The sequence below is a fragment of the Carettochelys insculpta genome, chromosome 5 (genome assembly GCF_033958435.1).
Source record: "Carettochelys insculpta isolate YL-2023 chromosome 5, ASM3395843v1, whole genome shotgun sequence".
Taxonomy (NCBI): Eukaryota; Metazoa; Chordata; order Testudines; family Carettochelyidae; genus Carettochelys; species Carettochelys insculpta.
The window spans coordinates 102,357,303-102,381,196 of NC_134141.1; the positions used below are offsets into that span (position 1 = coordinate 102,357,303).

General features: G+C 41.0%; 1 protein-coding gene across 1 annotated transcript in view; it reads left to right on the forward strand.

Annotated features, from left to right (window-relative positions):
* The window catches only part of TTC33 (tetratricopeptide repeat domain 33), a 78,157-nt gene that overhangs the window by 26,080 nt on the left and 28,183 nt on the right, over positions 1-23,894 (forward strand). Inside the window, exon 3 of the mRNA XM_074995623.1 lies at positions 19,724-19,805. Within this exon, the coding sequence (XP_074851724.1) occupies positions 19,724-19,805 (82 nt within the window). The remainder of the gene's footprint in view (positions 1-19,723; positions 19,806-23,894) is intronic.

Consider the following 23,894-nt stretch of genomic DNA (forward strand, 5'->3'; position numbering starts at 1 on the left):
TCACAACCTGTTACAGCAAGATGGAAGAGGTGGTAATTGCTTCTGTTGCACAATGAAATGTTATTTTTTCATGTGTTCCTTTATGTAAAAATAAGTGAATTAGTCATTTTCACTTTGTCCATTCACTGTTCTCTCTAATATACTGGACTGATTTATTTTTGAACTGATTGTTCTATTATGAAATTACATAAATTTGAAATTTGCTGTGTAAAAATGATTTCACTGTAATTTCAACAATTGAGCCATTTTCAACATGTCCATCACCAGTATCTAAAAAATCAATAAGAAAATTGGTAGAGTAGCTTAGTAGATACTAAGAAATAAGTTCATACTAATAGTTAGATACAAATCTTAATACAGCATTAAACAAGTGTGACAGTGTACTGTCAATATACTAAATATATTATGTTGCAGTACAGTGCATAACACATTTTCTACTCTTGTATTGTTTGATAAAGCTACATTTGTATTTCTTTCCCTTAGTGATGTCTGGTTTCCTTGACCCCAAAATCAGAATTTAGCCTAGACTAAGATTGTGTGTGTTTAGATGCCATCTCTCTCCCACAAGGGCTTCTTATTCTGCTAGAGAAAAAGATCAAGAATAATACAAAGCAAAATTTGTCTTTAATAGAGGAATTCACCCCTACGAACGTAACTAAGTCCTGCTATTTTTACTTAGGGAAAACGCTCATTAAATCTGCCTGTTAAAGATTGATTTATGGGAGTTTTCATTGAGTGATGGTGGTGGAATTGGGCCCTTTACACATTGCAAACAAAAATCTTTAAGGTTGCCAAGAGCTACTGAAAAGAACATGTACTTGTCTACATCACATTTAACAAAAAAAAGTAAACAAACTTTACCAAGTAAGAAGAAATATAGAAGTATGATAATCCTGTTCTTTGAGCACCTGTACCCTAGATTTTTCTGTTTGTGTTAATCCCAGTGGCTCTGCTTCCTGCTCTTCAGTGAATTCACCTTCTAATCTTATTCCATGTCTTCATTACCAGCTGTCGTGGCAAAACCTTACTGGTGAAAAGACAGGGTCTTTCTTTAAGCCACAGTTTGGCTAAATGAGGTCAGTAATGAGCAGAGTATAGTCCTGACCCAATTTAGCTAAACTGCACTAAAAGCAGCTTGTTCTTCCTCTCAACTAGAATTTTACAGTGAGCTAGTGATGCTAGTTAGTTATCCCACAAATATACTTATTTTGGCAGTGTAGATTTGACCATAATTTCTTTCATATATTATTTCTGATCTTTCACATTGAGGCCAGAATTGAAAGGTATGTGGTTTTAACAACAGTAACTTCTTAGAGACTTTGGAATTTCACAGATTATAGCTGTATACATCTTTAAAGTTGAAAAGCCATTGTGCTTCTACTGCAGTCTTTTTTCCTGTATTTGTTTCATCATCATCCCTTTTAAGCGATTTAAACTGTTTATAGTTTTGTAAACAAAAAGCGATCTAGGTTTAGGAGACTTATAAATGTAGAAGCAATTGTAGATATTGTATAAACAGTGACACTTTGATTATGATAGTGTTTATATACTCAAATCTTGTATGCCTTTAGAATGAACTAACAAACAAACACCAGCTAAAACAGGTTAGGGGATGTTTTCTTAATAAACCATGGGGAATGCTTTGTGCAGTGTTGTAGCTGTGTTGGTCCCAGAATATGAGAGAGAGAAGGTGAAACATGGGCAATGATGTCCTCTCTGTGCCCAATTAGAAATGTTTAAAATATGTTTCATTAGCATGGAAAAGTCCCCTCATTCTACAGTGGGTCTTCAAATACCACTTTTCAGCTGAAAAGCCTGTTAAATTTGTTCAGCCCTCATAGCTACATGCAGGTTTGACCCTGCCTGCTGCAGAGCTTTAGTCTCTTTGGACCTACTTCTCTTAACTAAAACAAAATAGAAAGGTAAATTTTGGTGGGTGATGGCCTTTAATTTGGCTGTGTCTTTGTCTAGCTTGTCAGCTGGCCTTTTGAACTTTACCACTTTACTCTTTGCTTCCTTTCTTCCTGAGGCTCCGCAGCAGCATGTGCAGACTTCTCTGTGGTCTCTGCACCGTGTAGCTGAACACACACAAAAAAAGAAGTCTGGATAGTTCATAGATAGTGAATTCTGCTCATTTTTGTGGCCAAAGAGAAGTGACCACACAAAAGAGGTTCATGATGAGAGTGGAAATATATGCCCTCTCAGTGATGGGAGGGAGGTATCTAAAGGTAAAAAAGGGTTGATCTGATGAGCTGAGTATATTATACAGGTTGAAGAATAAAATTACAGTTTAATCCTTTTATAGTGAATAGTAGTGTGGCTGAAATTAACAAATTTTTGATGTTTTCTATCAATTCTGCATAGTGGAGGCATCATCAGTGGCTGTGTATTCTAGTAAAGGTTTCTGCTAATCTCAGTTAATTCTAGTTTGTAATACTGTACTTTTATTTGTTATTGACAAAATGCAGTCATCCTCAACTGAAAGTGATTCACCTTTCCCCGCTCTTAGGATCAGGCCTGCTAACAGCAATTCTGGGCCCAAGGCAGAAAAGTCAATGGGCCCCACACTCTCAGAAGTGGCACCCAGGCGGGCACAGTGCTTCTGACATTGGGGAAGTGCTTTGCCTGCACTGGCTGGTATCCAGTGAGCTGCCGGATGTGCTGCTGGGTGCACTTTTCTGGCACAGGCAGCCTTTCCACATGCCCATCCAGCAATGTTGCCAACTCTCTAATAGTGCAAGCCCAGAACCCTTGCCCTGCTCCTTCCTTGAGACCATGCCTCTGCCCTACCCATTGCTCAGTTTGTCCTTTTCCATGCATCACTTCCCCTCGGCCACCATCACTCACTTTCACCAGGCTAGGGCAGGGGGTTGATGTGTGAAGTAGTGTAGGCTCTGGGATGGAATTGGGGAGTGGGCTGGGGGTTGGGGTGCAGGAGGCGGAGTGGGTTCTGGGGAGGAGTTCAGGTGTCTCCCTCCCCTCAGCAGCCCTGTTTAGGAGGATCTTTTATGCTGTCATCGGACTAATTCTCTGTCATTTGTTCTTCTGAATCTGTGACTCTTTTAGGTCAGATAATCAGTTCAAGTATCACAGGGCTTCTGTAAATGATAATTTTGCGTTTAACATCATGCCTAATTGTATTCTACCCATTGTATGCCTCTGCAGTTAGTGGGGTAAGTCTTTTACTTGTTTTGAATGATAACAGAGAGATAGCTATGTTAGTCGGTATGCTAGTAAAACAAACCAGCAGTACGTAGTACTTTAAAGACTAACAAAATAATTAATTAGGTGATGAGCTTTCATGGGACAGACCCTCTTCCTCAGACATGGATATCTGAGGTATCTGCTGGGATATCTCTAGATCTGATGAAGTGGGTCTGTCCCATGAAAGCTCATCACCTAATAAGTTGTTTTGTTAGTCTTTAAAGTGCTACATCACTGCTGTTTTGTTTTTTGTTTTGTTATGAATGAGTTCTTCTATGTGTCTGTCCTTTGCTGAATTGCAGTATCAGACCCTGGCATCCTCTGGATTTACTCTCTGCATAGGTAACCATTTATTAAGTTTGGGGATTTGATATCTTTGGAGAGTGACGTTTGCCCTATATTTCTATTTTCTTTATGGCCCTGATTTTTAAAAGTATACTTTAGTTTTGTGACACACAGTTAACAGTAATATAGTAGTTAAACAGTAAGTCATATTGTAGAAATTAATATATGTGTATATGTGTGACTTGGGGTGCGTCTACACTAGGAACTAATTTTGAAGTTAGGTACTACATTGAAGTAGCTAGCAGAGAGTCTAAACGCATTTTCCATTACTTTAAAGTAAACTTCAAAGGAGGGAGCCCAACTTCGAAGAAGGGTGTGTGTAGATACTCTACTTTGAAATTGCTCTTTGAAGTAAGCAACTTTGAAGTTATTTTTGTAGTGTAGACACAGCTTAGTTTGCATAATGATTGTGGAATAGGATTTCATTTATAGAATTCAGTAACTAAAGGAAATATATTATCACATAAAACACTGAAGTGATGAATATTTAAAATTTTGTGTATCAGTTCATCATTTATCTGATCTGTTGCATCTAAAGTTCCTATGTGGACTTCATATATGCAAGCAGGCTTAAAAAAATAATGATACTGAGTACATGTGATTCAAGCAGCATATCAAAGACCAGATTTTCTATGGTAAAGCAGATAATTTACACAGTATTTATTTAAATACATATTTATATGGAAATCTGTCTTTTGTTTAATTATCTTGTTTAAGAATGTGAGGGATTCAGTTTTCCCTGAAGTATTGTTGAAAAAGTTAGTTGGAAGCAAGAGATGTTTGTGGTTCTTAGCTGTCCTGAAATCCTGCCAAGCCTGTATTGCTCCCAGATGGTTAGTAGCATAACTGAAGAAAATAATTCTGCTAGTATAGGGGAGCTTTGGGATTTCACATTCTATAAGTTGAAACTCTTTTGTCCAGCATGAGTCTTCTCTGACATGACCACGGATATCGCTGGACCAGAGAAGGACTGGATCAGAGAGCTCCAGCTGTCCTGAGACAGTCTGGCTGGTGGGATGCATCTGCTGGTGGTGCCCTGATGCCAGCCCTGCTGTGAGGAGCCTCATGAGGCTGTGTGGCATGAGAAGGAGGGAGATCCCATCCAGGATCAGGGAAACCCACTGCAGGGAGCCTGGCTGGGGCTGGGGATCCCCAGCAGCAGCCCCGCGGCCCCCCAAGGTGCTGTGCCGTGGCCAGGATCCCTGACAGCAGCTTTGGGGCCCTTCAGGGAGTTGCACTAGGACTGGGGATCCCCTGCAGGAGGGAGAAGCCAAGCCAGGATCTCCGGCAGCAGCCCTGCAGCCCCATGAGGAGCTGTGCCAGGGCTGTGAATTCCTAGCAGCAGCCCTGTCGTCATGAGGAGCCGTGCTGGGGTATGGAGTCCCACGGGGAGCCCTGCTGAGGCATCGTTGCCAGCAGCCCCACAGCAAAGAGCCTGGCCAGGTCAGGGATGCCTGCTAGCAGCCCCAAATCAATGGGGAGCTGGCTTGGGATGGGGAGTCCCCCAGGCAGCCTGGGGGCAGGGATCCCCACCAGGAGATGAGCCCCCCACCCCCCAAGCAGCCTGGCTGCAGGAAGTTGGTGGCGGCAAGGAGGGGTGATTACTCCCCACCCACTCTGGTGATCCTGGAGGCCTGACCATCCCTGCTCTGGCAAATTCCCTTGTTCAGGACCGCTCAAGTCCTGATGGTGCTGGACCAGGGAGGTACAACCTGTATTAAATAAAAACTCTTGAAATCTTGCTTTTTGAAACAATTGTAGATGAATGTCACTTTCAGTTTTACCATTTCAAAAAAGAAGAGGGAAAACTGTTATTCTGGAGAGAGTAATTCGATTTTTAGTGAAATCAGAAAGCTTGCATTTTGTGGATGAAATGAAGTGTGTGCCATGTTATTCCACTGCCATCAAGTGAAAATGAAATATTCAAAAAACCTATGTAGATGTTTAAAAACATTCTCTTCTGATGAAAATTAGATGTTTGGATTTAAATTATATGTGGAGTTGGGTTTTACTTTTACAGGAAATAAACATGAATAGTATATCCCATATAATTTGAATGTGTGCCCGTTAACTGGCCTTATGTGATTTGTCCTCAATTACATAAGATATTTTACTTCTGTTACATCCATATGCACATCTGAAGAAAGAGTTCCTGCTTTCTATGATGAAATTGCTCTCTGTTGGTTCAAAAACAATAACAATGTTGCAAAAATAAGTAAGCTAAGGGTTCATTTTCATCTCACATTTCAAAATGCTGCAGTGGTTGACAGCCATTATCTCATATCGGGTAATTAAGAATAGGCATTCTCGATATGCCTACGGCATAGCTTACATTTGGGGAAGAGAGGATCGCATGTTGATTTACGTGTTTATTTTTTTCTGAGCAGTACTTGTTGGTTACAGTTGTCTAGTCCTCCTTTCTTGGGACCTTGTTAAAAATATGAAAACGAAAAAAGATGTTATGTTTATGGCGTTTGGTTTTATTTTTTTTGTTTAGTTACTTGTCATAAGTGGCGAGTATCAAATACAACACCAGCATGAGTTATAATTTTAAATGGAACTTTAAAGAAATAAGTCCCTAGCTGTAAGGGAATCTTACAGATACATACTGAACCAAGTAAGTGTTTTTGCTGTTTCTCACCTTTTGGTATAGTATTTTGTTTATCCACCATCAGTATTTATTATCTACAGTAGTCCCTTGAGTTATGTGAGGGCACGCACCCTTGCAAAACTCGAATTTCGTGTAAGTCGAGGGGCGGCTTTATTTCCTCGGCAGAATGTACATTCTGAAGCTGGGGAAGCAGCAGGAGTACCTGGAGCGGGGACAGTTGAGAAGGGTTAAGTCTGGCAGTGGGTTCGGGACAGAAAAGAGCAACAAGAATGATCAAAGGTCTAGAGAACATGACCTTTGAAGAAAGGCTGAAAGAATTGGGCTTGTTTAGTTTGGAAAAAAGAAGATTGAGGGAGGACGTGATAGTGGTTTTCTGATGTCTAAAAGGGTCTCATGAGGAGGAGGGAGAAAACTTGTTCTTGGCCTCTGAGGATAGAACAAGAAGCAATGGGCTTAAACTGCAACAAGGGAGGTTTAGGCTGGACATTAGGAAAAAGTTCTGAACTGTCAGGGTGGTCAAACACTGGAATAAATTGCCAAGGGAGGTTGTGGAATCTCCATCTCTCGAGATATTTAAGAACAGGTTAGATAAATGTCTATCAGGAATGGTCCTGCCGTGAGGGCCGAGTGCTGAACTCGATGACCTCTCGAGGTCTCTTCCAGTCCCAATATTCTATGATTATGTGACATGGAAGGGGCAGGGGAGTTAAGCCTCGGGTGGGCTAGGGCTACAGGAGGAGTGGGGACGAGGTGGAATTGAGCCGGGGCCATGCGCTCGTGCAGGGAATTGAGTAGGTGGCATAGGTGTGCACGTGGGGGCGGGTGTTGAGCCAGAGTGGAGGTGCACGCCGGGGGGTGTGAACTGGGGCTAGATGGGGTGGGGATGAACTGGGACTGCGTGGGGCAGAGGTTAGCTGGGGCTGCATGTGGGGCAGGGCGGTTGAGCCGGGGCCATGCGGGGCAGGGCCATTGAGCCAGGGTGGAGGGGAGTGGGATTTTGAGTTGCGCTTAATTTGTGTTAATATGAGTTAAGCACAACTTGAAACCACGCATTTCGAGGGATTACTGTACCTGAAGTCTCTTTTTAGAAAAGACTCTGGGCTTGGTTCTTCAGTCTTGCACTTTGTATTGTTACTGACACTTTTTTAATGTATGTGAAGGGTTGCTCTTCTAATTTGCTATCAGTGACTTTACATTATGCAGCATAGCGAGGAATCAGGTGTTCGCATATTTAAAAGTACTCTAATAAAACTGGAGTGAGAAATATTTGCTTGACAAAGGAAAGTTACTTACCTGTAGTTCAGTGTATCTGAAGATATGTAGGAGATTTGTTTTCCCAACACCCATTGCAATCCACAGACTACTTTCTTGAGTTGTGTTTTTCAAGTTCTTGCACCTAATATTTCACCACCTTCACCTTCCGAGGGCCCCCCCTCCCACTTTTGGTCATTTTAAGTGTCTTTTTTCCTGGGAGCGTCACATTCTATAGAATCAAATAAACTGACTGAAATGTTTGGGGAGGTAAATTTGTGCTAGGCATTGAGTGATGCAAAACCAGTGGAAGGAACCTGTGTACGTGTATGCTGTGGGACAGCTGTGTCAAGCAACCTGCCCAGTCACACACCCTTCTTTGCTGTGCATGAGTGGCAGGGGATGGGACAAACGCCAATCCCATCTTTTTGGGCTGTCCATGTCTGGCGCATGCATATTAAAACCCCGGAGAGCCATGGTAGTGCATTGCGGGGTAGGGGGGCAGTGCAAGCCTCAAGGGACCTGGGGTCGATGCATTGGGTGGGGCCATGCAAGCCACAATGGGCCTGGGGGGTAGTACATGGAGGGGGGGCAATGCAAGCCTCGAAGGGCCAGGGTCGGTGCACTGAAGGCTGGACTGCAATGGGTGGCAGTGCAGGCATCAAGGTGCCAGAAGGCTGCACTGTAGTGGGCTGGGGTTCAAGCCCCAAAGAGTCTGAAAGTGGGGAGAGCACAGTGCAATAGGGGAGAACACTGTAAACCTCAGAATATCTGAGAAGGAAGTGCAGAGAAATTGGGGGTGGGGAGGGAATGTAGTGTCAACTGAAGGGCAGGGGGTCTCAGCCAGGAAGGGGAGTGCAGTGTTTCTCCTTCAGTAGAACTGAAAGGAAATCTTCTTTCAGAATGTGGAAATAGCCGCAGAAGCGGTGAGATCCTGACCTGGTCTCTCTCCCCATCACCCCTTCCCCTACTGGTCACCACCCAGTGCCCCTTTTCTCTTCTCTGCCTCCTCTGTGCAGGGAAGAAAATGTTGGATTGTGATGTCTTCTGTGGCCCACTGAAAGGGGAATCTGTAACCTCCATATGGGGGGAGAGGCTGCTCTTGGGGCAGGGGAGGGGTTTCACTTTGTTGTACACACTTGTACAAAGGTGCGAGGAAAATACATAAAATCAGCCAAAATATCATTCAAACCTGGTCATGATTGACAAAGCAAACCCTGTACAACGGGAATGTTAAATACACCCTTAGCGACATAACATCAGGAGAGCGCCACCAGCAAGCTGGTGGTGATCAGTTTTTCTCAGACCTAATCTTGCGTACCTTGCACAATCCTTGCGTACTTTGAATTTTACGTAAGTCAGGGAGGGCTTGGGGGATGGGTTGAGGCCCTGGGACGGGGGTAGGGGGCACCCACAGCCGCTGCTTCTCCAGGGCTGGGAGCACCTGCGGCCGCTGCTTCACCAGGGCTCCGGGACCAGGAGTGCCTGTGGCAGCCACTTCTGTGGGGTTCCGGGCAAAGGGAAAGGGGTTTTAGCCCACCTCGCTGCTCACACGGGCAGGCAACTAGGCAAGCTAAAGCCTTCCCCCTACCTTCCCAGAGCAGTGCCTTGTGCCACTCTGGGAAGGCAGGGGGAAGGGGCTCTTAGCCTGCCTGACTGCCCACAGCTGCGGGAAGCTAGGCAAGGTGGTAGCTCAGCAGCTTCACATTGTGTGAAACTCACGTTAATGCAAGCTTTGTTGCAACATGAAGCCACGTAAAACGAGGGCTTACTGTATATTCGAACAAGACCTGAAAAAATATGATAAAATATACCTAAGACATAATCTGTAATAATAAATAATTACAACTTTCTGATAGAAGTACATTTTTGTTGGTGGTCGTGAAAGCTATTAGTTTTCATTTGTACAGCCCTCAGTAGTTTGATATGCCTACTAGGATTAAAAAACCCTTGAGAAGTTGGGGGAGTTCTGTTAATCTTTTGCTAAAGAAGTAATATCTGGGAATGAGCCCCCAGAAAGATACCAAAACAGAATGTCAGTGAAGTAATTATGATTTCTGAGTACTATCTAGTTTGGTTGCATCATCTCAAGGCAGTTATACTTAAGGCTGTGAGTTTGCCCCAGAGCTCACAGAAATCACGCATTCTGTGGCTTCTGAAGGGGCAGTCTCTGGCCACCCCCCACAACACCAGGAGGAGACACATGAAGGACTCAGGTGTGGGGATCAGATCACAAGAGGGGGCTGAGCGCTGCGGGGGACTTTTAGTTTGGCTGGGCTCCACAGAAGCAGCAACATGTCATTCCCTCCTTCAGCTGCTAGCTCTGTGCACTGCCCCCGTTTACAGGCACTGCCCCCACATCTCCCATTGTCCGTGGTTCTCAGACAGTAGTAACTGCACAGCCGGTAGCATGTGGCACTCTAGGAGAGATTAGAGAGGGACATGTTGCCACTTCTGAGTAGCCAGGTAGGGAGCCTACCAGCTCTGTCAACCCCCTTTCTCCAGCGCCAATAGTGGTCCTGGCTTGCCCTTCCCCCCCACACCATCTTTCAGCATTCAAGGCACTTCCGGAATGCCTCCCAGCATCTAAGCTCCCCCTCTGTGCACCACCCAGCACTCCCAGTGCTCCCAAACCAGTTCTCCAAATGCCCTCAAGCATTCATAGCACCTCCAGGCAACTACCTCTCTAGTATCTGTGGAGCCCCCATGGCCCCCTGAGCATCTGTAGCCCTTTCATGTACCCATGACATTCCCAGTTCCCACTCTGGGATCCATGGCAGTTTCTAGATTGCTCCTCACTCCTGAACACCATAAAAGTTTGCTCACTGCCTTTGACTTGTCCATGATTTTATCTAAACACACATGACTAAAATATACCATTAGTTATACTGCAGCAAATTTTGAGATTAACCTGAGGGTAGCAAAAATTGAGTGGCATCTGAGGGCTTACATTTGACAAGACACTTCAAAAGCGAGGATTATTTATTCTGGAACAGAAAAAGCGTTAAGCACATTAAGTGACATTTTCAAATTATAAAGAACATAATGAAAACTGATCAATTCTTGCCTTTTATTTTGTTAAATAATATGAGAGCAGGGAGGTGCCCAGTGAAATTTGGGCAGTCGTTTAAGAAACAGTGAAAAAAGGGGAATATTTCTAAAGTAGTATATTTGCAGAAAGTTATGAAGGCAAATGCAGGTTCATTTTATTGTCAAAAATATATATTTTTTAATTATAAGTCATCCTCATATTTTTTCTGATCATCCAAGCTGAAAGCGAACACATGCCAAGGCATCAGAAAATTCTGTACTTTCCTTACCTTGTGTTCTACGTTGCACAATTTGTTCTATACATATCAAGAAGTGGCGCGTAGGAGAGATCCCTTGAGGCATTGAGTTCTGATAATGCCTGAAGCAGAATAGACAACAAGATGGACAACTTTCCTGTTGCGTAAACAGATTTAGTTACTAGTTTATTTCTCTTTTTTAAATACACAACAATGTACTCATGTTTTTGAGATCAGGATGTGACCATCAAGGCCAATGTTAATTCTGATGACAGTAGTCGAGTCAGCATTTTGTTCTGGTATTGAACAGGAAAAGGTAGTTTTTTAGCAATAAATACAAATATTAATGTTACTGTTAGTTTTCTTTCCAGCCTGATATATGGACATAGGTGCTAGATTTGATTAATTACAGCCTATCAAAGACTGTAGGGTCTCTACTTGCCTAATATGCATAACAACATAGGTCCAAAGATCCATCTAGCCTAGTATCTTGTTAGCAGCCAACAATTGATGCTACAGAGCAAGATGTAATAAGCTGTATGATAATCTACTCACTACATATGTCTCAACCTTGGATCTGATAGTGGTTGTCTTAAATCCTGAAATACAAAGTTTAATGTCCCTGCTAAAATATGTGATTAATATATAGAGATATACCTGTCTCATAGAGCTGGAGGGGACCTTGAGAGGTCATTGAGTCCGGTCCCCTTCACTCACAGCACGACCGATCACCCTCCCTGACAGACTTTTTTTTTTAATTGTATTTACCCCAGAACCTAGCTGGCCTCCTGAATGTTAAACTCACAATGCTGGGTTTATAAGGCCAATGCTTAAACCACTGAGCTATCACCTCCCCAATTAATTATGGTAACTCTGTGTATGCTTGACATCCATATAAATACCCCAACTTTTAAAATCTTGTTATATTATTGTCCTCAATTACTTCCTGTGGCAATCAGTTCGCAGTTCAATCACAAATTGTGTGCAAAAAGTGTTTCACCAGTTTTAAATTTCTCACCTTTTAATTTTGTTGTTTGTCCCTTTATTTTTGTGTAATGAGACAGAGAACAAAATTTCCTACACTACCTTCTCTAGACCATTATTTTACAAACTTTTATCATGTTCCCATTTATTTGTTTCCTTTTTGAGTTAAATAACGCCAGTCTTTTCAGTCTGTCTTCCTATGAGAGTTTTTCCAGGTCTTTGATTATTCTCATCACTCTTCTTCTAAACCCTCTTCTAATTCTGCAGTGTCTTTTTGAAATGAGATGAGCAATAATGCAGACTGAATTCCAAAAGAGGTTGTACCATTGATTTATATAAAGGCATTGTAATATGCTTTATATCAGTTACAAACCTATTCCTTGTGCATACTAACATCTTTTTAGTTTTCTTGACTCATCTGCATGTTGAGCTGCCTGTAATGATGCCCAGGTCTCAATACATGACCAGTTTAAATTATGAAGCCAATGCATGGCTCGAGAAGTGTGCATGAAAATAAATGCAGGAGACACTCGTGAATGGACTACCAAAGATGTGCATGTTTAGTTATTGTAGTTATAAACTGTAGAAAATACAAAAATAGGGCTATGCTTCTGTGTTGTGTAAGAGGGTTAACAAAATCTCTTTCTTTTCAAAATTGTCTCCTGATTGGTTCTCCTTGTGATGCCACCTGAAATGGGGGTAACATTGAGCTCCCTCCACCCTGCCCCGCAGTTTGCTAGCCTGGGCTCCCTTCCATACTGTACTGTTATGACAAACTGCCAAACCTTCTTCAGACTTCACTGTCACCATCATACCTACAGGAAGGGAAATACCTTGCACTAGTACATACAGGCAGTCACTTTACCCAGGCTCTGCGGGGGAAGTCTTCAGCTGGTACATTCTCTCCTTCCCACTCCTCCCCAGTTCCTATAGCACATCCCCCCTCTGGAGTATAAACTGAAAATTATACTATCTTGCACTACGCAAGAAACTTCACGGCATAAGTTCATAAAATTCACCCCCTCCCCCAGTGTAAAGAGGAATATGCAACAACTGTTTCCCCCTGAGGCAACATCTATACTGCAGCGCTGTCCATTGGTGGTTGATTTAGCATGTCCTCATGCTGTCCCACCAATGACTCAGTGATTGGTTGGGAAGCCATGAAACTGGGTTCCAGGCAGAGGTTACTCTGACTTTGCATGTACAGAAGAACAGTCCAATAGTGTGTGTGGTGAGGAACACTAGCTCTTCTTCCCATTTCTTCATCTGATGAACCTCCTTTTGGCTAGCGGCGGAACACGCCTTGTGATGAGCTCACTGAGGCTTATTAGATGGAGAAGGTTGTGAAATACTAATGTTCAGCCTCACCCCCACTTCTCCTTCTGCAGCTTGAGCTATTCTTGAGCATCACACTTTTCTCCCCAGTGAAGCATGAACACTCATCAGTATGACCAATACCAATCATATGGTGTTAATGTTAATTAATGTTCATATAAATTTCTTTTGCTTGTCTTATATTGTTTCTTCGCTCTGCCTCTCCTCTTCAGGGAACAAAATGAAAAAACAAAATAAATGTGTTTTGGCATGTGTGTGTGGGAGGTTTCCTGGTGCACTGGATTAGAAGAGTAGGTGAAAGGGACTCTGCTCTGATTAACTTCCTGTGGTTTTTCAGAATAAAGCTCCAGTTCCTACGCTCGTGCACTGAGCTCTCACTTCTCTATCATCACCCTCATGCACAGCTTAGGTTTCCCTCAGTGAGAGGATCTTCTAATGCTCCCTAGGTTGCATACGAAAAGCAAGATCAAAGCTGTGTATGCAGATGAGTATCTGAAAATTCTCAGAGAAAGCTGAGTGCGTCATTAACCTACAGCTAGTCAAGAATCCAGGCTAGTTAATTAAACCTAAAGCTGCTATAATATTTAGGATCTGATTATGCTCAATATGTACCTCTACTGTTAAAAATTCATTTTTTATTGATAACTTTTATTAGTTTTATACTGATTAGATGCAAAAGAAAAAGACTAGGAGATTCTGACTGTTATAGACACAATGGAAGAGGGTGGTTTATTGCATAGTTTGGTAACTGTTCCTGAGTTAGCTTAATTTTTGTTACAAACAGAATTTATGGCTTTCATAAAACGTGTACTGTAATATCAGCTTTTGCATCTGTATCTGATAGCTCCACACAAATTTTTCAGTAGCATGTCTGACATTTAGTGTACTTCAGACTTTTACTTTTTAAAGAATGAGCCAAGGACTCTTTTGATTACAGTTAAAACTCTATTAAAGGGAGACTTTGCTCTGTATGCCACCTATTAATTACAGCAAACAGCATGCTTTAACTTTGAGGATAACTCCTTATTTTTGTTTTTGGTGTAGCAATGGCATAGTTTTTTAGAATTAAAATGTGTATGTGTTTTCCGCATATTTGTAAAACACTTTTTACTAATGGACATATTTACAATTTTAGTGGTAGATTTGATGTTATGAGAGAGGTTCAGATGAATTACACTGGAAATGTCTTATTTTTACATGTGGAATGACAGTCAGTGGTGGGGCTGGAAGGACTACAGGTTGAAGCTCTCTGGTCCAGTGACACCCATCATCTGGCAGGACTATGGACATTGCTGGACCAGAGAGCTGTAGCCAGCCACAGAGGTTGCTAGTGGCTGGCCGCTCAGCTGGTCTAGTGTCAGGCAGCCCTGCTTGCTGGGAGCAGAGCCACTGCCAGCCCTCGGCGTGTATTCCCAGTGACCAGGGGAGAGCAGCTGACCTTGGGACAGGGAGCCCCAAAGGCTGGGGGCACAGAGCTGCTCCTGGCCTAGGGTGCATGGGGGCAAGGACTCCCACTAGCTGGAGTGAAGTGGCCCAGAGTGGCCTGACCTTCCCTGGTTTGGCAAACTCCCTCTTTTGAGAGATGGCTCAAGTCCCAGCGGTGCTGGACTAGGGATGCTGAACCCATAGTAATTTTTCTGCAGTTGGTACTGAACCCACCCATAAATGTGTCTCAGCCCTTTTCTGCTTTCCCTACAGTCACAGGTAGCTTTGGAGTGCTTCTCTCCCACAGTGGTTTTTCCTCTTTGGTGTCTCAGTTGATCACTCTTTCGATAGAGAGCGGCCTCATGGCCCCCGCTCTTTCAAAAGAACAGGCCAGGGATCATAAAATCTGGCACCGCGAGGCTTACTTTTTTACAAAAAAGGCCCATGGGGCATTTACACATGTTTTTTTCTGAAAGAATCTTTTGGAAAAAGGCGCTCTTCCTCATCTGGGAGAAGAAACGGGCCTCCAGAAAAATTGCCACATTCTTCCAATTTCAGATCTAAAGAGTGCATTTTGCATGTAGATGCTCTGCAGGTTCTTTCGAAAAAGGCCCAGCTTTTTTGAAAGAACTTGCTCGTGTAGATGCAGCCAGAGTCTTTACAGTCTAAAAGACATTCCTCCTTAATCTCTGATGAGATTGGTGTCAGTTGTAATGGTTTCTGAATTGGGGATACTCGTACATTAAGAATGAACTGTGGTCATAAAGACTAAGCTGGTTTTTAACTGTGAGAGAATACAAAAACACATTGAAATGTTTCTTTGGCTTATGTTTAACCTGAATTTTAAACATAGTTGTCAGCCATTTTTATCTGTAAGCTTTTCTTAAAGTGTAATTATAGCTGAAGAACTAGCGACAGTTATAGTTTAAGATTGCTGAAGGAGTTTCCATTATAACTTGTTTTCAGTCACTCATAACATTCTTAAATCTTCACCTGTTGGGCTGGACCTCTGCAGACTTGGTCCTTGCCAGAGAGTGAACTTTTTTTTTTTTTTTCTTCTTTTAAAAGAGAGAGAGAAACACTTGAAATCTGTTTTGAGTATGAAAAGTGTGGGTATGTATGTGTATATGTGTAAACTTTTTCAGGTTTTATACATCATCATCATCATGAAGAACCATGGGTTCAGCCCCACCTTTGGTGTCTGATGCCTCTCTCACTATTTCCTTCCGTCTTTCCCTGTCCAGTGTGGAGTGGCGTATTACATAAAAATTTGCAGTGTATATCTATCTTGTCACTAATTTTAATAGCTCTAGCACCTAAGCAGCAGTGCTAAAAGCTAAAACTTATCAGACAGAAAACACTTGTTGATGAGGAGTGCCTTTAAACACATTGGAAAAATTATCAAAACAAAAAGCAGTCAAGTAGCACTTTAAAGACTAGCAAAATGGTCTGAAGAAGTGGGTCTGTCCCACGAAAGCTCACCTAATAAACTATTTTGCTAGTCTTTAAAGTGCTACTTGACTGCTTTTTGTTTTGCTAGTGTATAGACTAGCACGGCTTCCTCTCTGTTACTATGGAAAATTATGATTTCATCACTTCATGTTCATGTGAAAACTGCATTTAACTTGCGACAATAGTTTATTGGTGTAAAATATTATATTTTTAACACTAATCGATGAGAATCATAGGCTGCACTATGCATATATACATGTCTAATTTGGTTGTGTGTTTAAAATAAATACAGCAGATACATTCTGATAAAGGTTACACATTGTAGGCCTGATCAAAACTCATTGAAGTCAATGGAAAGACTCCCATTAACTTCAGTGGGCAGTGGATCAGAACATGAATGAATCAGTTGGTACTAGTCCTTTCTCTGTTATTGCATGTTAAGTACACACTGCTGACTTTGCATGCTTTTGGATCTTGGGTTCATCTTATAAACATGAATGAATTGAGAATCACTACATGTTCTTTCTGTCTTTTGTATGAAAGAGAGAATTCATTGAGCAAAGAGAATAATGGGAGAGTGTGAAAAGGGGTTGTAGCATATTCCTCCTCCATTTACTAATTGGTAGGCAAACAGCATGAGAAACTTTTAGTACTTGTGTCCATGAGAAAATTACACCAATTTATCTAAATGGTTTTAGAAACCAGTATAGCTAAATTGGTGCTTTTTGTGTTGACACTCTTATTTTTGTTCAGTTTCTGCCCCCAGTTACACCAAATGAACGACAGTAGGCCTTGTCTGCACTAGAAGGAGATATGGAGGAGTTGCCTGTATTGTTGCATTGGCAAACATTCCTAGTTGTAGGCATAGTTCATACCAGAATAAAAAGCCATTCTGGTGGCAGATCTTATACCACCAGTACCTTAAGGTTTTGTCTACATTACAGAGACTTGGCCAGTAGAAATGTGCTTGCAGAGCTCCTAGTGCCATCATATTCCTGCAAATCATAGAATCATATGGCTGGAAGGGACCTCAGGAGATCATCTAGTCCGGCCCCCTGCTTCAAGCAGGATCAACCCCTACTAAGTCATCCCAGAAAGGACCTTGTCAAACCGGAACTTAAAAACCTCGAAGGATGGAGAATCCTCCACCTCTCTAGGCAATGCATTCCAATGCTTTACCACCCTCCTGTTGAAGTAGTTTTTCCTAATACCCAACCTCTCCCTCTTCAACTTCAGACCATTACTCCTTGTTCTGCTGTCTGACACCAGTGAGAACAGTTTCTCACCCTCCTCTTTACAGCTCCCCTTCAGGAAGTTGCAGGCTGCTATTAAATCACCCCTAAGTCTTCTCTTCTGTAAACTAAACAAGCCCAAATCCGTCAGCCTGTCCTTATAGGTCTTGTGCTCCAGCCACTTAATAATTTTTGTTGTCCTCCGCTGAACCTGCTCCAGCAAATCCACATCCTTTTTATACCGGGTGGGTTCAAAACTGGACACAGTATTCCAGATGTGGCCTCACCAGTGCGGAATAGAGGAGATCAACCACTTTTAGATCTGCTCAAAACCCTCCTCCTAATGCACCCTGGTATGTCGTTAGCCTTCTTGGCTACAAGGGCACACTGTTAACTCATATCCAGCCTTTCATCCATCCTAACCCTAGGTCCCTTTCCACTGTACTGCTGCTTAGCCAGTTGGTCCCCAGCCTGTAACAATGCTTGGGATTCTTCCGTCCAGGACTCTACACTTCTCCTTGTTGAACTGCATCAGATTTCTTTTGGCCCAATCCTCCAATTTATCCCCATGGAGTTCTGCTCGCATAGCTACATCACATCTCCAAAGAACATTAGCTCTGTCAACAGAAACACCTTTTTGTCGTCTTAGTTACACCTACACCAGAGACTTTGCTTGCAAAACTTATGTTGGCTACGTGGTATGTTTTTTTGCATTCAACACTCACATAGCTATGAATAGCTAAGTTTACACAAGGGGCTCATTTTTACAAGTCACAAGCACAATCAATAAGATTATTATTTAAGGTGAAAACTTAGTTTCGGAAGCACAATTTTGAAAGAAGGGGTGGATTTTTGTGTCCATGGGATCAAAGAATATGTGGAGCCCATCTAACAGCACTAATCAGCATTCTTAGAATTTATCTTAGGCATTTTCTAAATTAAAAAAATTGTACTGGTGTAATGAAATTAATAGAAATTCTAGTGGAAACCTCTCGGAAAACAAATTTAAACCAGTTTAAAATAGAGAGAGAGAGAGAGAGTGTGTGTGTGTGTGAAAAATAAAAACCAAGCAGTCTCGTAGCACCTTAAAGACTAACAATTTTATTTATTAGATAATGGGCTTTTGTGGATAAGATGATGGGATGTGGCTTTTGTGGATAAGATGATAAGATCCATGATAGGTCACTACCAAATATATAAAATGTTTTGTGTTTAAGGTGCTACAGGACTACTTTTTGGGGGGTTTTTTGTTTGTTTTTTTGTTGTTTTTTGTGAAGCTACAGGCTAACACAGCTACCCTTCTGAGACTATTTAAATATATCAAGTATATCCTTTGTCTAATAGGGATAAAGCCTTAACCTTTTTTATTTTTAGTCCGCTTCTTTCTCTGTTCCCTATTAGAGTACAGTCTAACCTAGTAGTAAAATACTTTCCCAGTCATGCTGGTGACTGAATCTCTGAATTTTAAGTCAATGCTCCAGTTCACACAGAATAGTCTATTATATTTGAAATTAAAGGAGGATATTTTGATTTAATTTTAATATAATCTTTTAAAAATGAGATTCTGATTAAATGCAATATAGTGATTATATGCTGAGTTCTCTTTAGTTGCAATAGAAGAATAAAATGGGTAGGCCAAATTTCAGTAGGATTCATAGACTGGAAAGAATTTGAAAAGAAAATACATGTTGAGTTGTCAGCTGCAGATTGCATTTTTTGTCTAATTGTGATTAAAATAAGATTGCTACTACAGGTTAAGCCCCTCTCATCTAGCACTCTCATATCTGGCAGCATCTGTAATCTGGCATGATATTAGATAGCTGGATGAGCATTTATTATAGGTGTGGCCAAGTTTCCCATGATCCCATAAAGTTTTGTTTACATCTACCAGTCCTGTCTCTCAGGGTTCTGTGCTGTTATTTAGCTCTAATTTACCCCAAATGTCTTCTGATAGCCCAGTAAACAGTGGAAGTGTTGGTAAAGTGCTAGATGATATTGATTCCTGGGGTTGGGCAAATTCTCTCACATGGAACACGTCAGGTCCTGAGGGTGCTGGACTAGAGAGGTTCAACCTGCATTTAATCCCAAATCAAGAAGCAGAGAAGGATGGTTTTGAAATTAAGGAATTGGACTGAGAATCAGGAGATCTGGTTCCAGTTCTCAGCTCTGCCAGGGGCTTACTGTGGGACCTGTGGCAACTCACTGAGGTATTCAGAAATGCTTGGCACTCTCAATCAAGTTCAGATTTTCAGGAGAGCTTATTTTTTAGGCATCAAACTCAGTAGCAATTTTTTCAAAATGACCTCAGCCCGTTGACTGCCAAGTTGTTTTTAAACTCTGGCCATATGTGGAAGCTGTCAGATTTAGAGCACTTTTAAAAATCTAGCTTTAATGGTCAGTCCTAAACACTTATCTCTTGATGTTTCAGTTCTTCCATCCATACAATTAAAGTAATATTTCCCTCTGTTGTGGGGTGTTTTGAGAATAAACTCATTAATGTTTGTGAGATGGTCCAGTGAGAATGATGTCAATTGAAATAGCCAGTCTAAACCATTTGTAAACATAGTGAGAACATAATATTATTTTAACAACTACAGGTACTGGGAAGCTGTTCACAAATGGGATGAAGCACTTCAGTTAACTCCAGAAGATGCTACACTTTATGAGATGAAATCACAGGTAACTCATGAAAAACCTTTGTCATTTTAGAAATCCAAAGTGATATTGTAGTCTTCAACAGATAATGCCTAAAATCCTGCAACCACTTATCTATGTAGAAAGTAAAAGAAGAGTACAACTGAATGTTGGTCATTGAATTTAAGAAAAATTGCTTGGTATAGAGTCAGAGAGAGACTGTTTTCTTCTCTTTCAGCACAAAAGGGAATCTTTACAAGTTAGAGCAGTGGTTCTTAGCCTAGGGTGCATGAACCCCCTGGGGGTGCGTGATGCCCTTTCTGGGGGTCCAAGATAAGCCAGACTTTTTTAGAAGGTAAATCATAGAAGACACAAATTAAGCACAGGTACGAAAGTACAAATACTTTGTTTCATCGTATCTATGTATTAACAGTATACATTTTACATATAAATATGCATTTAAAAGTGTATAGGCCCCCCCATCTCTATTTTTGATAAGGGATGTGAGAACATATTTGATTTTTGATAAGGGGCGCAAGGACATTTTTTGAGAACCAAAGGGGTGCAGGCTGCAATGCAGGTTAAGAACCACTGAGTTAGATTAGAGTGTTGTTAACACTTGCCAGGTGTGCCATGATAACATGGTTTAATTACGAATTTGGCAAATGTTTAACCATAAACTGAAACATTTAAATATTATGTTTATTATGGTTACTCCAGATACATGAATTGTATAAATCTAAATGGTAAATTTTTGAAACTAATATTAAAAATCCATATAATCTTACTGAAGAATTAGTTTGTTGCCACCACTTTCCTCTTTCCTCACCTCTCCTCAAAAAAAATAAAGTGTATATGGTATGTGAAGTACATGTTTTGTTTTCATTCACTGCACAGGCAAACTTTGGAGTAAGATACATCTAGCCAAATACATTGATTGGTCTCAGCCATCAGGGCAGTTTTGATGGGTTAAGGCTCCAGCCAAATTTTGGGTCGAAGAGGATGTTCCAGTTAGAGTTAGAAAATGGTGGAGTCTGGTATTCTCTTTGATGTAGTCTTGTTCATTTACAGGGAATGTACGATGTCCGGCTTCTCCAAACTCAGGAGGACCTAAGAACAAAAGGAGGGATATTTTTTTTAAAGCTTATAGCTCCAGATCTCTTTATGTAATAGATCCAAAGCTCTTTCTGAGACTCACACTGTGCTCTCAGGCTACTTCTTAGCTTTCTGGTTTTTTTGCTTCTATCTCTTGCTCTGTTCTTGTCCCATCTCAGCTTCTGTGTGTTCAGTTACACGGACTGGTTGCAGTATCAAGTGGGAATCCCCCACCCCACCACCAAATGGTTCTAGTTTCACAGACAGAATATATTAGTCGGTGTGGCTTTTTCATTGACTCATACAACTATCTTAAGTGAAGGACATATTCACACACCAGTTTGAACTAGATTGTGATTCAGCCCATAGTGAAGTTTAGTATCACCCGTATGGGCTAAGAAACCCGCTGACGTCACAGTGGTTTACTTCCTGTATGACATCAGTGGCAAAATTACTCTACACCGCTATTTTATGCATATCCACATGCTTATATTCCCCTTTTGCCTCAATAGAACAATAAAATTTCCCATGTGGTGTTAACATACTTTTGCTTTGGAAATGAGAAGCGCATTACAGAGAGAGAGAAGACAAGATGTCTGGGTTTAAAAATCCTATTTTTGTTCTACTTCTCATTTAAGCTTTTGTTAAAAGCCATTTTCTGTTTTTTATTTAAGGTGTTTTAGTTTTTTCTTAGTCATATGGCTGATTTGCTTCTTTTTGCCCTTCACCTTTTGAAACAATATTAACTGCCAGAGTTCTTCTGCAGGTAGGCACACCACAACAAAACATGCCTTCTGTGCTTCTGAATCTATCAGATATGTTCTAGTATTTCACTGATTTCAGGAAGTAAGTGACTGTGCAGCAGGTAAGGTAGAAGACCAGGAGAAACAATGTACAGAAACCATACTCTAGTGTTTGACCAGTTCCCTAGTATGGCACCAGTATGCCATGTATGTTCTCATCTCTCTCTTAGGCTTTCTTCCTCTTTTTTAGGGGGAGGTGTGAGGGGGAAATGGTCATGTGTTTGTCTAGGACCAACCACAGTTTGGGTTTACTGGAAAAATAAAATAATTCACGGTCAGTAGTTTAAGTATTGAGCCATTAAGTTCCTAAAGTATCACTAAAAGCCCTCATTAGCACATTTAGAATTACGAACAGGTTCACACCTATATTTCGAATTTTACATACAAAGAATGATACATACGGATTGTAACTTTAAAAATGATGTGTTACATGACCAGGTTTACATAAAGCATCTTTGAGCATATTCATAAGCCAATTTTCATAAAGTGGGGAGGAGGGGGGTGACGCTTCCATCTCCAGGTGTGTCCCATGCATCTCTGTTCCCTTGTATCAGTCAGTTCTTGAAGTTCATTCTACAATTTCCACTTAAAGGACCTGGTATGGATTGGAAAATTCTATCTTTGTAGAATTCATCAGTCATTTTCCCTGTGGTGACTACAGTCTGCCCATCCTAACTGGGTGTAGTTATGAAGAATGATGTCATCTCTTGCCTCTACACATGTAGGAATAAAGAATATAGACCATACTTACAGGCATCTAACGTGCAAAGTACTGATTCTGTAAAAGGTTTTGGGTCATGTTTGATAGTCAGCTGAATGGGAATTCCCAGTGCCATACTGGACAAAAGGGTTAATGTAATCCTTGGATTTGTAAACAAGGAAATCTTGAATCAGCATAGAGAGGTTTTTTTTCCCTCTCTGTATATGACACTGGTATGATTGCTGCTGGGATAATGTGTCTGGTTCTAGGGTCCAGAATTCAAGAGGGGTATGTATTAACTAATTGGAAGAGGGTTCCAGAGATGAGCCACAAAAATGACAAAAGAATTAGAAAATATGCTTTATAGTGATAAATTCAAGGAGCTCAATTTATTTATCTTAACAAACTGAAGGTGGAGGGGTGACTTGATTATAGTTTGTAGTCTACAGCCTACGTGGTGGTACTGGTGTGCTCATATGCGGTGATGGATACATAACAATGCATGTCCTCTGCAAGTTTCTGTGTTTGGTCTGTGAAGGCATCCACCTGTATGGAATACTTACGGAACTGGACCCAGGATTTGAGAACTGGACCCATGTTTTGTGTTTGAAAAGAAACTGGCAACGTTAATACATATTTGTAAAGTGTCCTTGCCTGTCTTTTAATACCACTGGAGCAGATTGAAAGTTGAAAAAAAAATGGAAATAACACTAAATTTTCACCACTTACTTGTTTCCTTTCTGCTTTTCACACTTGCTTGGACAATTGTAATGTAGTTGGTCAATATCATTGTGGTATTACTAGTTACGTTTATTTTCTGATCCTCCTGGAGTGCATAATACTTTATGATAGCATTTACGACAGTGCAAGATAATGTTCAAATATAAATACATTTAAAAATAATTTTTTATCTGTGCAATTTTTTAAAACCTAAATTTTGGAGCTTACATAAATCAGCAGTGTTTTTATATTACAAGCAAATGGCTAGTTCAGATGTCATTTACGGTATGACTTGTGTTAACTAACTTCCAGTAAGCATAACTTTGTGTAATTTGATGCTCTTCTGCTTTTAAAGGCACTAACCTGAACAGTGAAACTCTTGTTTATGTCAAAATTGGAACATGCAATTCATTCCAAAAATATTATTGCTAATATTTAAACAGTATTTTCATACACTTGGGTAATTTTTTCCAGCCCATCGTACCAACAAAAATAAAACTGTTTTGCAGCTAAATCAGACAATTAATTTGTTAACTTCAAATTTAAAGGAAGAATAACACATTCATTGAGCAAAGAATCAGTTTGTCAGAAAAAGTGTTGAGTTTCTGGAAAAAAATTCTGCTTGTCTCAATTGTGAGAGTAGCTCATTGCAGCATGTGATTCCCCTTTAGAGTTTCTTGTCATTAGATACAAGAATTGTTTAGAATCCCTTGCGGATCTTTTCAGGCATGAGGAATATTCATCTGTTAGGGAATAAACATTTACAAAAAGAAACTAAACAGTTATCTATCCATATTTTCATAAACCAGTTTTCTT